Raw genomic sequence first — 14157 nt, 5'->3', positions numbered from 1 at the left:
AAGACATTATACATGCCAAGCAAGCATCAAACCACTGAGGTACATCTCAGGTTGACTTTGATCAACTCATTTAGTTTTTCATTTCTGATTTACTTCCAGAGGGTCTTACTTCGTAGCCTTTTCTGGCTGATAATTCTGTCTACTTAAGAGGATGTGCAGTCCCTTGGAGATTTTTTTTATCTGGTGGCCACTTATTCTTCAGATCAGGTTTTGTCAAATTTACAAATCTCCTCTCTCATTTCTCATGCCAGTATACATCATTTTAAACCAATGTCACAAATATCTTTATATGAGAAAAGAAAAATATTCAGTGTCACCTTAGCCCACATGCTAGTCTTTGAGACTGCCGGAAGATCTGTAATGTGTTCTTGTCCATTTGGTCAAGGGATGGACACACTGAACCAGGTAAGCAGAGCACTTAGTGACCAAGAGACCAGAACATAACCTCATTCAGAAAATCATTCTCTCTACTAGCTTCTTTGGGGCTCTTTGTTGCTGTTGAGACAGGCTGTCATGTATGAGCTGCATCTGCAGTAAAACAGCTGTGTACTCCTGATACTCCTCCCACTTCTTTCCATGTGAAGGCAAGAGGGCAATACTCTCCAATTTCTCCTTAATATAGAACAAGTGTATTCAGTTCCACAGGAACTGTTTTCACTGCTGGCTGTGGTGGTCCAAGCTCCACTCTCAGGATGCAGGGGTGGTAGCATCAGGGTAAGTATTCAGGCTAGCCTCAGCTTCATAATTGCCTGCAGGCTAGGTTAGTCTACATCAGATGACTCAAAAATAAAGAAATAAGTATGGAAAGTAGATCAGGGCATATCATCTGTAAGATATTGACCCAGAGCCCCCATGTTCTGAGTGGTTGGGGAATCACCTTCACAGGGGCAGAGGGAGGGGGATGTGAAAGGGGGATTGCAAAAGGGAGACATGGAAAGGGAAAAACATTTGAAATGTAAATATAGAAAATATCGGAGACAAAAACAAACAAACAGTCAAACAAACAAACAAAAACCAAAGAGAATCATATGAAGAATCAACAAAACCAAGAGCTGATTCTTTGAGTAAAAGCACTAAAATGGATAAACCCTTAGCCAAACTAAGTAAAGGGCACAGAGTAAGAATCCAAATTAATAAAATCAGAAAAGAAAAGGAAGACAGCCACAGACTTAGCAAGGGGAAACTACGACAGGAAGTGGGAGGGTGTTTTTCAGAGGGGAAATCAGGAACTGGGATAACATTTGACATGGAAATAAAGAAAATATCCAGTAATAAAAAGGAAAAAGGAGACAGAACAACAGACATGAAGGAAATCTTTAGGTTTTAAGTCAAAAACCTGTACTCTACACAATTGGAAACCTAAATGAAATGGATTATTTTCAAGACAAATGTAACTTACAAAATGTAAAACTCAATGTCAAGTTAACTGTCTAGTCCTATACCCCCTACAGAACTACTAGTAATCATTAAAAGTCTTCCATCCAAAACAATGGCTCAGGGCCAGACTGTTTTAGTGCAGAACTTTACCATACTTTCTTTTTTTTTTAAATTTTTTTATTAGGTATTTTCCTCATTTACATTTCTAATGCTATCCCAAAAGCCCCACACCCTCCCAGACCCACTCCTCCACGCACCCACTCCCACTTATTGGCCCTGGCATTCCCCTGTACTGAGGCATATAATGTTTGCACGACCAATGGGCCTCTCATCCACTGATGGCCGACTAGGCTATCTTCTGATATATATGCAGCTAGAGACACAAGCACCGGGGGATACTGGTTAGTTCATATTGTTGTTTCACCTATAGGGTTTCTGATCCCCTCCAGCTCCTTGGGTACTTTCTCTAGCTCCTACATTGGGTGCCCTGTGATCCATCCAATAGCTGACTGTGAGCATCCACTTCTGTGTTTGCTAGGTCCCGGCATAGTCTCCAAAGACACAGCTATATCAGGGTTCTTTCAACAAAATCTTGCTAGTGTATGCAATGGTGTCAGCATTTGGAGGCCGATTATGGGATGGATCTCCGGGAATGCCAGTCTCTTGATGTCCATCCTTTCATCTCAGCTTCAAACTTTTTCTCTGTAACTCCTTCCATGGGTGTTTTGTTGCCAATTCTAAGAAGGGGCAAAGTGTCCACAATTTGGTCTTTGATCTTCTTCAGATTCCTGTGTTTTTCAAATTGTATTTTATATCTTGGGTATTCTAAGTTTCTGGGATAATATCCACTTATCAGTGAGTACATATCATGTGAGGTTTTTTTTTTTTTTTTTTTTTTTTTTGTGATTGGGTTATCTCACTCAGCATGATGCCCTCCAGGTCCATCCATTTGCATAGGAATTTCATAAATTCACAAAAACAAACACAAACATTTGAGTGAATGGAAATGTGAGGGAACACACTAGCAATCTTAGCACTGAGGAGGCTTATGAGTAAGGAGGTTCTTGCTTTTCAGCCTACCCAATGCCACATGGCCATTTCTAGGAGAGCTTAAACAAAATACAAAGACCTTCTTTTAAAAAATCAACCATAATAATGAAATCAACTGCTTAACATATATGTTTGTGATGAGGCTAAAACTTCATTTGGAATTAAATACCAGATGTTCAATGTGTTCCTGTAAGTAGATAAAAATTAACATTTTTTTGGTCATATGTGGGAGACTAAAGGTTTCTACATCCAACTGCATGACCCAGGGGATTATCCTTACCTACTACTTCTGAACACTGTAGATATGTCTCTCAGTGCTGGCCAAACAAGTCCATTATCCAGGCTGCATGACAGTATTGAGATAAGCTCCCATTTTTAACCCAGAAGCTGTCTCCAATCCATAAAGTCTTGCAAATGAAACACTAACCTTGTTAAATGGAAATTTCTTTTCCCTTTTTTTTTTGGGGGGGGGGGTGTCGAGACAGGGTTTCTCTATGTAGGACTGGCTGTCCTAGAACTCAGTCTATAGACGGAGCTTGCCTGGAACTCAGAAATCTGCCTGCCTCTGCCTCCCACCTGCTGGGATTAAAGGTGTGTGCCACCGTGCAAGGTGCAAATCTCACTCTTAACGGGAGACTAATTGATCAGTTGTAGGTAGGAAAAGAAGACAAACTCAAAGACTTTTTAGCAAATCTGAGTGTTAGAAAGTTGTGTCATGTACTTTTTTTTTATTTATATTGTTTTGCTTTTAGATTATAAGTTCTTTGCTTGTCTATTACAGCTACCATTTTCCTGTTTTTCTAGGATTTCTGTGTCTTTGAATGTATTCTGTATTTCTTTGGCATTTGTTTTTGCTGCTGTTGTTGGTGATTCTACTTTATTGTTTTGATGGGATGGGATTGGCTCCCTTTTTTCTGTTGGTTTATTTATTTTGTCCTGTTCCATCTTGTGTGTTTTTCTTTTCTATTGATTTTTCTGTTGCTTTTTTGTTTATTTGTTCATTTCTGTGTTGTTTTTCAGGGTCTGATTGTAAATTAACCTGTTCTGTAACACACTTGCTAGGCCAGGCTGGAGGTGGTCCTGCCTCTTCCTTCCCTGTCCTGACAGTACACTTGTGTACTACCACACATGTTTCTGGATTCTTTCAGTGCCTGTTTCTTTTCTCAGGAGAGATACAAAGAGTGTGGATTGAGATGGAAAATAATGTGGGAATGATCTCAGAGAAGATGGGGGAGTTGAAACCATAACCACAACCCATTGTATGAATAAAAATATTTTCAGTAAGGAAAAAGCAAAGAAAAGGTGAGGGAGATGTGACTGATTAGGTAGAGCACTGGCTTCTCTAACAGATACCTCAGGATCATTTCCAGGCTTCTATGTGTCAGCTACTGTATCTTTTCCCCCCATGCTCCTAACTCATGAACCATCTCTTTATCCCATATGTGGTTAACATGAAGGAGTGTAAGCTTAGCACATTGTCTACAGATAATGCCACTGAGATAGTAACTAGACAGGCTGAAGGCTCATACTACACAAAGAGGCAGAGATAGTATCTTCTTTAATTTGCATGTAGACAGTGTTATAGATGGAAACTATTTCACCTAGGCAGCCATAACGAATAGTGTGGGGGTTCATTAAAGGAAAGGATCTCAGTATACAGACTTCATAAGTGAGATAGTAGAATTTTAGAAGCTTGAAAGTTGGGAGCTATAGCACTCTTGATCATGAGAGAGACCCCAACATGGAGAAGACCAGTGGCTCCTTGAATGAGGCACAGTCTTGAGGGAAGTGCCTGAAGAGAAGTTGTTTCAAGACATGTAGCTGGCAAGACTTTACAAGGTGTACACTGGCCTGGAAGGAAACTGATCTCTGTTTTCTACTTTCATAGGAACCTGTGTCATTGATGCTGTCCCCTGGAAGAAGTGATTCTGGAATGACCTCTGAGGTTACTCTCTAGGCACATCTGCTAGATATTTTCAAGATATGCAAAAGTTGAGGACCAAGCCTAGATGTGGCCATTGTCCTGTGACAGCCAAATTTCTGGAGAAAATAAATGGAAGAAGCCAAGCTTATTAGTTCCCTTGGATTTCTAGTCTCTAGTCTCTGACTTATGCCTGTTAAATTCAATTGTCAGTCAAGGAAGAAAATGATTGCTCATAGCTTTGGGCAGTAAACAGGTGTTGCTCTTAGGCTCACAATGTTCCTTCCCAGGTCCTACTGGTGTGACTCAGAGGTGAAAACAGAAAGGCACAGTTGTGGAAGCAGCTGCTATACCTGCTTAGAGGTGGTAGAGGGCAGCAAGCTACCAGAATAAAAGCTCTGGGCACCAGATGAGCAAGGGGGCTAGAAGTTTCATGGACAGACAGAGAACAAGGCTTAGTAGCAGGATCAAGTCAAGTCCAGAGGAAACCCTAAAACAAAGACAGAAGTAAAATCACTGCCCCCCAAAAGACCTCACGAAGAAACAAGAAACAAATAACAACAAGAAAACCTTCAAGTCTTTCCATCCTTCTACTCTGATGAGCATTGAACAGAAGGTCAACATCACCAGGACAGGGCTCCTAGAACCTTGGTGAAACAATGGCACCCAAACAGCAGATTCTACCGTGCATGAAATTCCTCAAGGACAGCCTGGACCAGCTGCTCACAGAGTCACAGGTCAATTACAGAAAATCTCTAGAAGTAAACTCATAGCAATATAACAGGTTCAGGGATCTATCCCCTCCCATTGAGCACAACCTCTGAAGAAAGCCTTTTTCCCACCATTGGGTATGTATACAAAGGCCTCCATTCCCTCTGATGTGTGACATTGTTCACGCATGCTAAATAGAGTATGCACATCAGTGTCTGGTTTCAGTGATTGTAAATAGGATGGATCCCCAGGTGAGTCAGTCTCTAAATGGTCATTTATTCACTATCTACTCCACATTTTGACTCTGTAACTCTTTCCATGGGTCCCCCCCCCTTCTAAGATGGATAGAAGTATCCACACTATGGTCTTCCTTCTTCTTGAGTTTCATGTGGTTTATTTATTGTATCTTGGATATTCTGAGCTTCTGGGCATCTGGGATAATATCCACATATCTGTATGCCCCAGTGTGGGGGAATGCCAGGGCCAGGAAGCAGGAGTGGGTGGGTTGGTAAGCAGGGAGAAGAGGAGGGCATAGGGGAAGGGTGTTTTTCACAGGGGAAATCAGGAAAGGGGCTAACATTTGAAAATGTAAACAAAGAAAATATCCAATAAAAAGGCGTGTCATTGTCTTTATCTCTAGCCACAGGTCCTTGTGGCTCTTCCATTAAAAACTGTATTGGCTGTTAACTTGGCAAGGTCAATGCTAGCCCCTAGGCTCCGGAATTCCCTGGTCATGAGCCCCATCCAGCTCAAAGTCTCCTTTCTCTTGGTCCCATTTTATTCTGAAAATCTTTCTTTCCACTTTGGATTTCTCCTTACTTTTCCAAGGAGACTTCGTTAGCTCTTTGGAGAAAGCCTTTTTCTCTTGACCCCAGGAGTTTTACTGCAGATATTTTAATTCATGAAGCCCAGAACAAGAGGCTGAGCTGCCAATCAAACACCCAGCTCCCATTGTTGGTATTTGAATGGGAGACACAGAATTACATTATATAGTTTGGGGGTCATCCTTCATCAGTTCACTGAAACTTGCACTACCACCCTAGATCAGCTCTCCTGCTCTTCTGTGCATGCTGACTGTCTTAGTTCATTTGTGAATTGGTGTATCAGCAGGGGCATATGCACATAGAGTGGGTGGACTGTAAACTGAAGTGGTCTCTCTCAATACAGCTGTGGGTCCCACTACTGAACTCAGGCTTGACAGCAAGTGCCATTCCCCTCTGAGCCATCTCACTGGCTCTTAAGCTCTCTTGAATTTTTATTTAAGAATTTTATTTTGCGTTTTGGGTATTTTTTATTTGGTTTTGTTTCTCTCTTTGTTTGTTGGATTTATTTTTGACAGGGTTGGTCAGGTTACCCATTTCTGGTTCTTCCTGAACTCACGTTGTAGACCAGACTAACCTTGACCTCAGAGCTTCTCCTGCTTCTACCTCCCTAATCCTGGGTTTTAAGTCTGTAACTGCACCGTCTGGGAAATTTCACCTTGCTTCTGTTTTTGTTTTATTGTTTTTTTTTTTTTTTGATTTTTAATATTTTTATTACATATTTTCCTCAATTACATTTCCAATGCTATCCCAAAAGTCCCCCATAGCGCCCCCCACTTCCCTACCCACCCATTCCCATTCTTTTGGCCCTGGCATTCCCCTATATTGGGGCATATAAAGTTTGCAAGTCCAATGGGCCTCTCTTTCCATTGATGGCCGACTAGGCCATCTTTCGATACATATGCAGCTAGAGACAAGAGCTCCGGGGTTCTGGTTAGTACATCATGTTGTTCCAACAATAGGGTTGCAGATCCCTTTAGCTCCTTGGGTACTTTCTCTAGCTTCTCCATTGGGAGCCCTGTGATACATCCAATAGCTGACTGTGAACATCCACTCCTGTGTTTGCTAGGCCCCGGCATCGTCTCACAAGAGACAGCTATATTTGGGTCCTTTCAGCAAAATCTTGCTAGTGTATGCAATGGTGTCAGCGTTTAGAAGCTGATTATGGGATGGATCCCTGGATATGGCAGTCTCTAAATGGTCCATCCTTTCATCACAGCTACGAACTTTGTCTCTGTAACTCCTTCCCTGGGTGTTTTGTTCCCAATTCTAAGAAGGTGCACAGTGTCCACACTTTGGTCTTCATTCTTCTTGAGTTTCATGCGTTTATCAAATTGTATCTTATATCTTGGGTATCCTAAGTTTTGGGCTAATATCCACTTATCAGTGAATACATATTGTGTGAGTTCTTTTGTGATTGTGTTATTTCACTCAAGATGATGCCCTCCAGGTCCATCCATTTGGCTAGGAATTTCATAAATTCATTCTTTTTAATAGCTGAGTAGTACTCCATTGTGTAAATGTACCATAATTTCTGTATCCATTCCTCTGTTGAGGGACATCTGGGTTCTTTCCAGCTTCTGGCTATTATAAATAGGGCTGCTATGAACATAGTGGAGCATGTGTCCTTTTTACCGGTTGGGACATCTTCTGGATATATGCCCAGGAGAGGTATTGCTGGGTCCTCCGGTAGTACTATGTCCAATTTTCTGAGGAACCGCCAGACTGATTTCCAGAGTGGTTGTACAAGCTTGCAATCCCACCAACAATGGAGGAGTGTTCCTCTTTCTCCACATCCTCGCCAGCATCTGCTGTCACCTGAATTTTTGATCTTAGCCATTCTGACTGGTGTGAGGTGGAATCTCAGGATTGTTTTGATTTGCATTTCCCTGATGATTAAGGATGTTGAACATTTTTTCAGGTGTTTCTCTGCCATTCGGTATTCCTCAGGTGAGAATTCTTTGTTCAGTTCTGAGCCCCATTTTTTAATGGGGTTATTTGACTTTCTGGAGTCCACCTTCTTGAGTTCTTTATATATATTGGATATTAGTCCCTTATCTGATTTAGGATAGGTGAAGATCCTTTCCCAATCTGTTGGTGGTTTTTTTGTCTTATTGATGGTGTCTTTAGCCTTGCAGAAGCTTTGTAGTTTCATGAGGTCCCACTTGTCAATTCTCGATCTTACAGCACAAGCCATTACTGTTCTATTCAGGAATTTTTCCCCTGTGCCCATATTGTTTTATTGTTTTGAGACAGGGTGTCTTTGTTTAAGGGCGCTAAATGTCCTATAAGCCACTCTGAGGAACAGTCTAGCCTTGAAATCAAAGATGTTCCTGCCTCTGACTGTAGTCCTGGGATTAATGTCCTGTGCCACCCTGCCCAGCTCTGGTTCAATTTTATGAAAGATACTCACTCTATAGGTTTCACTGGTTGGGAATTAGTTATTTAGATAAGGGTAGTTCTGAACTCCCTGAATCAGTCAAACTTTGACTCCTGGTGGGAGGGAAAAATGTGTATGCCACCATTTCCAGTATAGATGTATTGTTTTAGTAAGATTTGTTCTATGTGTAGGGGTGTATTGCCTACAACTAAGAATGGGGAGCCCTCACCTGCCTGCTACCCTAGAAGGTCAGAAGGCAGTTTAACATTTGCTAGAACTGGAGTCACAGATCATTTCAAGCCACCATGTAGATGATAGGGATAGAAGGTTGACAGGTGTTCCTTCTTTCTAAGCCAAGTCTCCAGCCCACGACCCACATCACATCTCATAGCCCTGACGAATGTTGTTGGGCTGATCCTACTTGTCATACTCTAAGTTTCCTGAGCAGCCAAGGGCACCATCTCCCTCACACCTTCCTTTTCATGTTTGCCTTTATGTATTTAGAAAGCAGGTCTTGTAGGGATCAGACTATACTTCAGCTTACAATTTGGCTGAAGATGACATTAAAACGAGCCTCCTACCTCCCACTTCCAATTTTGAGCTTACAAGCATGCCCCATCTTGTCTATTGCAAAGAGAGTTTTAGAGTGAAATCCCTGAATGCCAGGTAGCTCCTTATGAACTGAGTGCACACACAACACCTTGGCTAGTATAGTAATGGAATCAAGCCTTGCTCCTACCCTAACTTTTGAGTGACTACTGCTACAGTTTACTGACAGAGCATCCACTTCAGCCCTTGAGCTCCAGTACATATTCCTAACTCTGACTCTGTATTCTGTCCCAAATCCAGCAAAGAAGAATAACGTTGAATTATGCTATGTCTCTGATCAACAACAGATTAAACCCTTAGCTGATGAAAACTGGAAATGACTCTGGTCCCAAGAATAAAATCCAACCAGATGTGTTTATTCATAACAGTAATCCTATCAATAAGAAGGATCCTGAGGCAGGAGAATTTCTAGAATTAGACTTCTAAAACACCCTTGGCTTCTCAGCATGACAAGATCCCTGGAACAAATTGCAAACTAAGTAAGCCTTAAGTAAATGAAAGAACAAATCACCAAACTTGATGTTGTATGGTTATTTAACAAGTGGAATGTTCATATTTTTCCATAAAAGTTTTTTTGGGGGGGTCTGGGGATGAGGAAGAGTGGAGAGTATGGGAACACAAGTCCTTCTGATTCAACCGATGAAATGATTAGATCTGTAATCTGGAATTTGAAAGGTGGAGATTAAACCAGGAAATCCAATTCCAGTTTGGGATTGGAGGGTGTGGCTACAATAGGGAGGGGTGAGCACAGAGGTATATAAAGGCACCAGTGGATCCAGAGCACACATTCAGTGACCTGCAGCCTGGATAACTGTCTGGTGCAACTGGAACTTGGAGACCTATCTGCAGTGCTCAACTGGTATGTACTGGTGTTTCCTGGAGGAATGCAGTTTGATGTAGAGAAGTTTAGACTCCTTTAGAGGAACAGGTTGAAGACCTTGAATTTCATTCCAAATGAATTTTTAGCCTCATCACCGATATATTTCCATGATAGCTTGCATAGTTCACTAGTGTGCTTCATATAATCTTTGGAGACAAGGATTCTGTATCTTGATCAAACTCTCTTAGAACTGGCCATGTGGCTCCTGGGAACCTGGAAATCAGATCATTCTGACTAACCTGTCCCTCATGATTCCCCTTCACTGAATTTGTGTGTGTGTGTGTGTGTTTGTGTGTGTGTGTGTGTGTGAGAGAGAGAGAGAGAGAGAGAGAGAGAGAGAGAGAGAGAGAGAGAGAGGGAGAGACAGAGACAGAGACAGAGACAGAGACAGAGACAGAGACACACACACACACAGAGAGAGAGAGAGAGAGAGAGAGAGAGAAAGAGAGAGAGAGAGAGAGAGAGAGAGAGAGAGAGAGAGAGAGAGAGAGAGAGAGAGAGAGAGAAGCTGGCTCATATGGTAGACATGTGTTCCATGTATGTTTGATCTCCTTCAATACCCATTTGTTGGAGTGATACTTGTGAGTTATGCATATGTATTGCGTTAGACTTTGCTTTTCATCTTTTCCACATAGCTTTGCTCTGTGTACGTGATCTTTTTCCCAGACACAAGAAACCCTAAAAATTGTAGAAATGCACTGAAGTCATTCTGCTTACTGGGAATTAATATTGCTCCGCATCACAAGGATTTATGTTTGGTTGGTTGGTTGGTTGGTTGGTTGGTTGGTTGGTTGGTTGGTTGGTTGGTTTTGTTTGATTTCTGATTTTTTTTTAAGACTGTTTTTGTGAAAGGGTCATACAAAAAGGATTTTGATTTGAAAATTATGTGCTCATTTGTTTGATAGAATGACCCTGGTTTTGGGAGTCTGCCTTTCCACCACCAGTTTATGTTGAAGAGGTTAAATGATTTCTCTGTCACTCTCAGAGTAGTAACTCTGAAGCTTAGTGGTTGATGTAATGGTGAGGAAGTTTTAAACACTTTGTCTTGAAAGTATATTTTTTTCTGAATCCTTCCCAAGGAGCCTTCTGACTGGAGACCGAAGAGGATGAGTGTTCAGACTCTGTCCACACTCCAGAAGCTGGCATTGCAGGCTCTGCTGAGAGATGAGGCTTTGGCCTTGTCCTCTCTGGAGGAGGTGCCTTTTCTGCTCTTCCCAGCACTGTTCAAGGAGGCCTTCGCCTGCAGACTTAAGAAGCTCATAAAGGCAATGGTGGCTGCCTGGACTTTTCCCTGTCTCCCTGTGGGGGCTTTGATGAATTCACCTAACCTGGAGACGTTGCAGGCTGTGCTAGATGGAATAGACATGCGACTGACAAGAGAATCTCACCCCAGGTGAGTAATAATCAAGTCGTCTATAAGGGAGCAATTGGGTACACAGTAGAGATTGTGGGGTCAGGGAGAATGGCTTCTGATGGGATCATCAAGCAGTGGTGCAGGAACCTTGAAGCTATTGTCTTCTTGGATTAAGGACAGTTGTCAGTGGATTACAGCTTACTATATGTAATCTCTAGATTGAGCCTATCCCTGGTTTCCCACAACCACTATTACTGGGACTAAGGAGAAATAAAGAGTAACTTAGTGGAAGGAAAGTGGTCAGGTCTACACATGCAGCTCAGGGAAAGATTCTGTAGCATGCTTGCGTGCACATTGCACTCTGTTTAAAGTAATTACACCATAACAAGATGGGCGAGACTTGAGTTTAGAGTCAGGTACTCAAAGCTGACTGACTGTAGTCATGTCTGCTGATATTTGACATGTTTCACTCCAAGCAGGGGAAAACTTCAGGTTCTGGACCTGAGGAATGTGCACCATGCCTTCTGGGACATATGGGTTGGTGCAGAGGATGGTAGCTGTTCTTCAGAGCCCTTGGATGAGAAGCCTACGGTAGTGAAAGTCCTTCCAAGATATGCACGGAGGAGGCAGCTGAAGGTGGTAGCTGACCTGTGCCTCAGGCCCCGCCAGGATGAGTCACAAGCATACTTCTTGAAGTGGGCCCAGCAGAGAAAGGACTCCCTACATTTGTGCTGTATAAACATGAAGATCTGGGCTATGCCCGTGAACTTTGTCTTAGAGATTTTGAACGTCTTTCATCCAGAGCACATAGAGGAATTGGAACTGAACACTGAGTGGAATGTGTTCAATCTGGCCCGTTTTGCTCCCTGCTTCGGGCAGATGAGAAATCTTCGCAAACTTCTCCTGGCACCCCTCTATAAGAACGTCTTCAAGATTTCCAATAGAACAGGAGACAGAGAAGACATGTGTGTCAAGGAGTTCATTTCTATCTTCTCCAAATTCAATTGTCTCCAGCATCTCTCCATGTGTGGTGTCCACTTTCTCATAGACCATATGAATCAGGTCTTCAGGTAAGCAAGGAGGGAGAGCTGGGTTACCTAGCCGAGCATTTTTTCTTGTCCATTTAAAGGATTATTCGTGTTCCCTGCCTGACAGTTAGCCACCTGGAACAAATTTTAGGGACCCTTTAGAATATGGATGTTATGTGAGATTCAAAGACTCAAATAATTACTCCTGAAGCAGAAGACTGAAGGGAGGTAAGGAGTAGCTCAGATCAGGTCAGAAGGGACTGTAATTCTTCTTGGAATCACGGCCAACAGGGGGGTGAGGATGTATTTAGGAGATGGGGGAGATCATCAAAGTGAGGAGGTGAGCTCTGTGCTAAGATCTGTGGGAACAGCCTACTATCTTCCCCTACTTTCCCATGAGTGAAGGGTTTTGAGCCCCAGTACTGTGGAGTACAAGGGACGTGAGGGATTGTATGGAACTGTAAGGGATAGCAAGTGTGACAGTTCAGATGCTGCGATTAAATGCAGCTTTGAATGAGCCCACATGTAATATCCCTAGATCCTGTCAGGACTCTCTTGCTATGGAAATTCCTCTATGTGTCTTAGGGGCTAAACTGGTTTTCTGCTTGAGACTGAAGTCTGCTGATTTTGTGTGGGTTTGACTTGACTACGCTGATTTCAAAAGGAAGCATCTCAGATAATATCTATGGTCATTTGGTCACACTGAACTTGGTCACCTGGTCACTTCTATGACTGTGTAAACCCCACTCCATGCTCTTCATTACCATTTGCCTGAACTAACCATCTGGTCTCATTTATCCCTAGGTGCCTGATGACATCCTTGGAGTCCCTCTCCATCACTCACTACCAAATTTCACAGTTAGACTTGGATTCCTTCTCTTGCTGTCAGAGTCTCTTTCAGCTAAAACATCTGGAGATGAAAGGTGTGGTCTTACAGGTTTTGGATGTGATGCCTCTGAGAGGTCTCTTAGAGAAAGTAATGAACACTCTTGAGACTCTGAATTTGCAGGGATGTAGGATGAAGGACTCCCAGCTCAATGCACTCCTACCTTCCCTCATACAAGGCTCTCAGCTCACCAAGATCAACTTGTACAACAATGACTTCTCCATGCCCATCCTGAAGGACCTTTTACAGCACACAGCCAGCTGGAGCAAGATGAATGTGGAACAATACCCTGCCCCTCTGGAGTGCTATAATGAGTTGGGCCATGTCTCTGTAGAAAGATTCGCCCAGCTCTGTCAGGATCTCATGGATACACTGACAGCAATAAGGCAGCCCAAGAGCCTCTCTTTTGCTACACGTAAATGCCACAAATGTGGCGAGCACTGTGTCTATGGCCAGGGACTCAGACTTTGTTTTTGCTGGAGGTGAACATGGATACAGAACTTCTGCATGTGAATAAATGACAAGTTTGGGACACATCTCTGATGTCGGTTGCTCAGAGACTGTGACTTCAGGCAGTGTACAGATGCTTGGAAAGAAAAGGATGAACAATAACTGGGATCTTGGAGGCTGAGCTTGACCTGGGGAACAGAGAGATGGACTGTGCAGTGATAAAGACAACTTGGGTGGCTTGAGTGGACTCTGCCGGGAAAGATTAACTAGATCCTTTTTCATTGACTTGTAAACTTTTTGTTCTTCTCTGTACTATTAAGTGAATGCATAGAACATGGGTTCTTTAGATGTTATTCCTGTTGTCTGAGTAGAATAAAGTATCTAATTTTAAGCATTCTGTAGCAACTGCCCTCTGTTGAGAGTCAAAATGAACACATGGATGCCAGACATATCATGATTCAAAATCTTGGGTAGGTGGATAAAGTTATCAGCTAAGGTGGTTCACATATGGATATCTCGATTGGCCGGTGGTAAAAAAGAAGTCATAAAAACAATCTTCATGTCTCTCACACTCTTGTTTTCTTTCTTTTCCTCACCCTCTTTCCCTGCCTGCCTGTCAACTTCACAGGCCTTGTTGCTTGGAACCTGTGAACCTGCTGGAAGTTTGCTCACAGAATATTCCTTTCATGC

At 42.6% G+C, this 14157-nt stretch overlaps 1 protein-coding gene across 1 annotated transcript; it reads left to right on the top strand.

The window, feature by feature from the left end:
- Nucleotides 1-10855: 10855 nt before the first annotated feature.
- LOC147005235 (PRAME family member 8-like) lies at nucleotides 10856-13503 on the top strand. The gene is made up of 3 exons (XM_085836242.1): nucleotides 10856-11142; nucleotides 11583-12173; nucleotides 12936-13503. Exons 1-3 carry the CDS (start codon nucleotides 10856-10858, stop codon nucleotides 13501-13503), a joined length of 1446 nt encoding a protein of 481 aa, XP_085692368.1.
- The last annotated feature ends 654 nt before the right edge of the window (nucleotides 13504-14157 follow it).

The sequence above is a fragment of the Mus caroli genome, unplaced genomic scaffold (assembly GCF_978045245.1).
Source record: "Mus caroli unplaced genomic scaffold, Mus_caroli_1 scaffold_4, whole genome shotgun sequence".
NCBI classification, from domain to species: Eukaryota; Metazoa; Chordata; class Mammalia; order Rodentia; family Muridae; genus Mus; species Mus caroli.
Note: the sequence above shows the minus strand (reverse complement) of the source record. Positions and strands in the feature narration are given on the sequence as shown.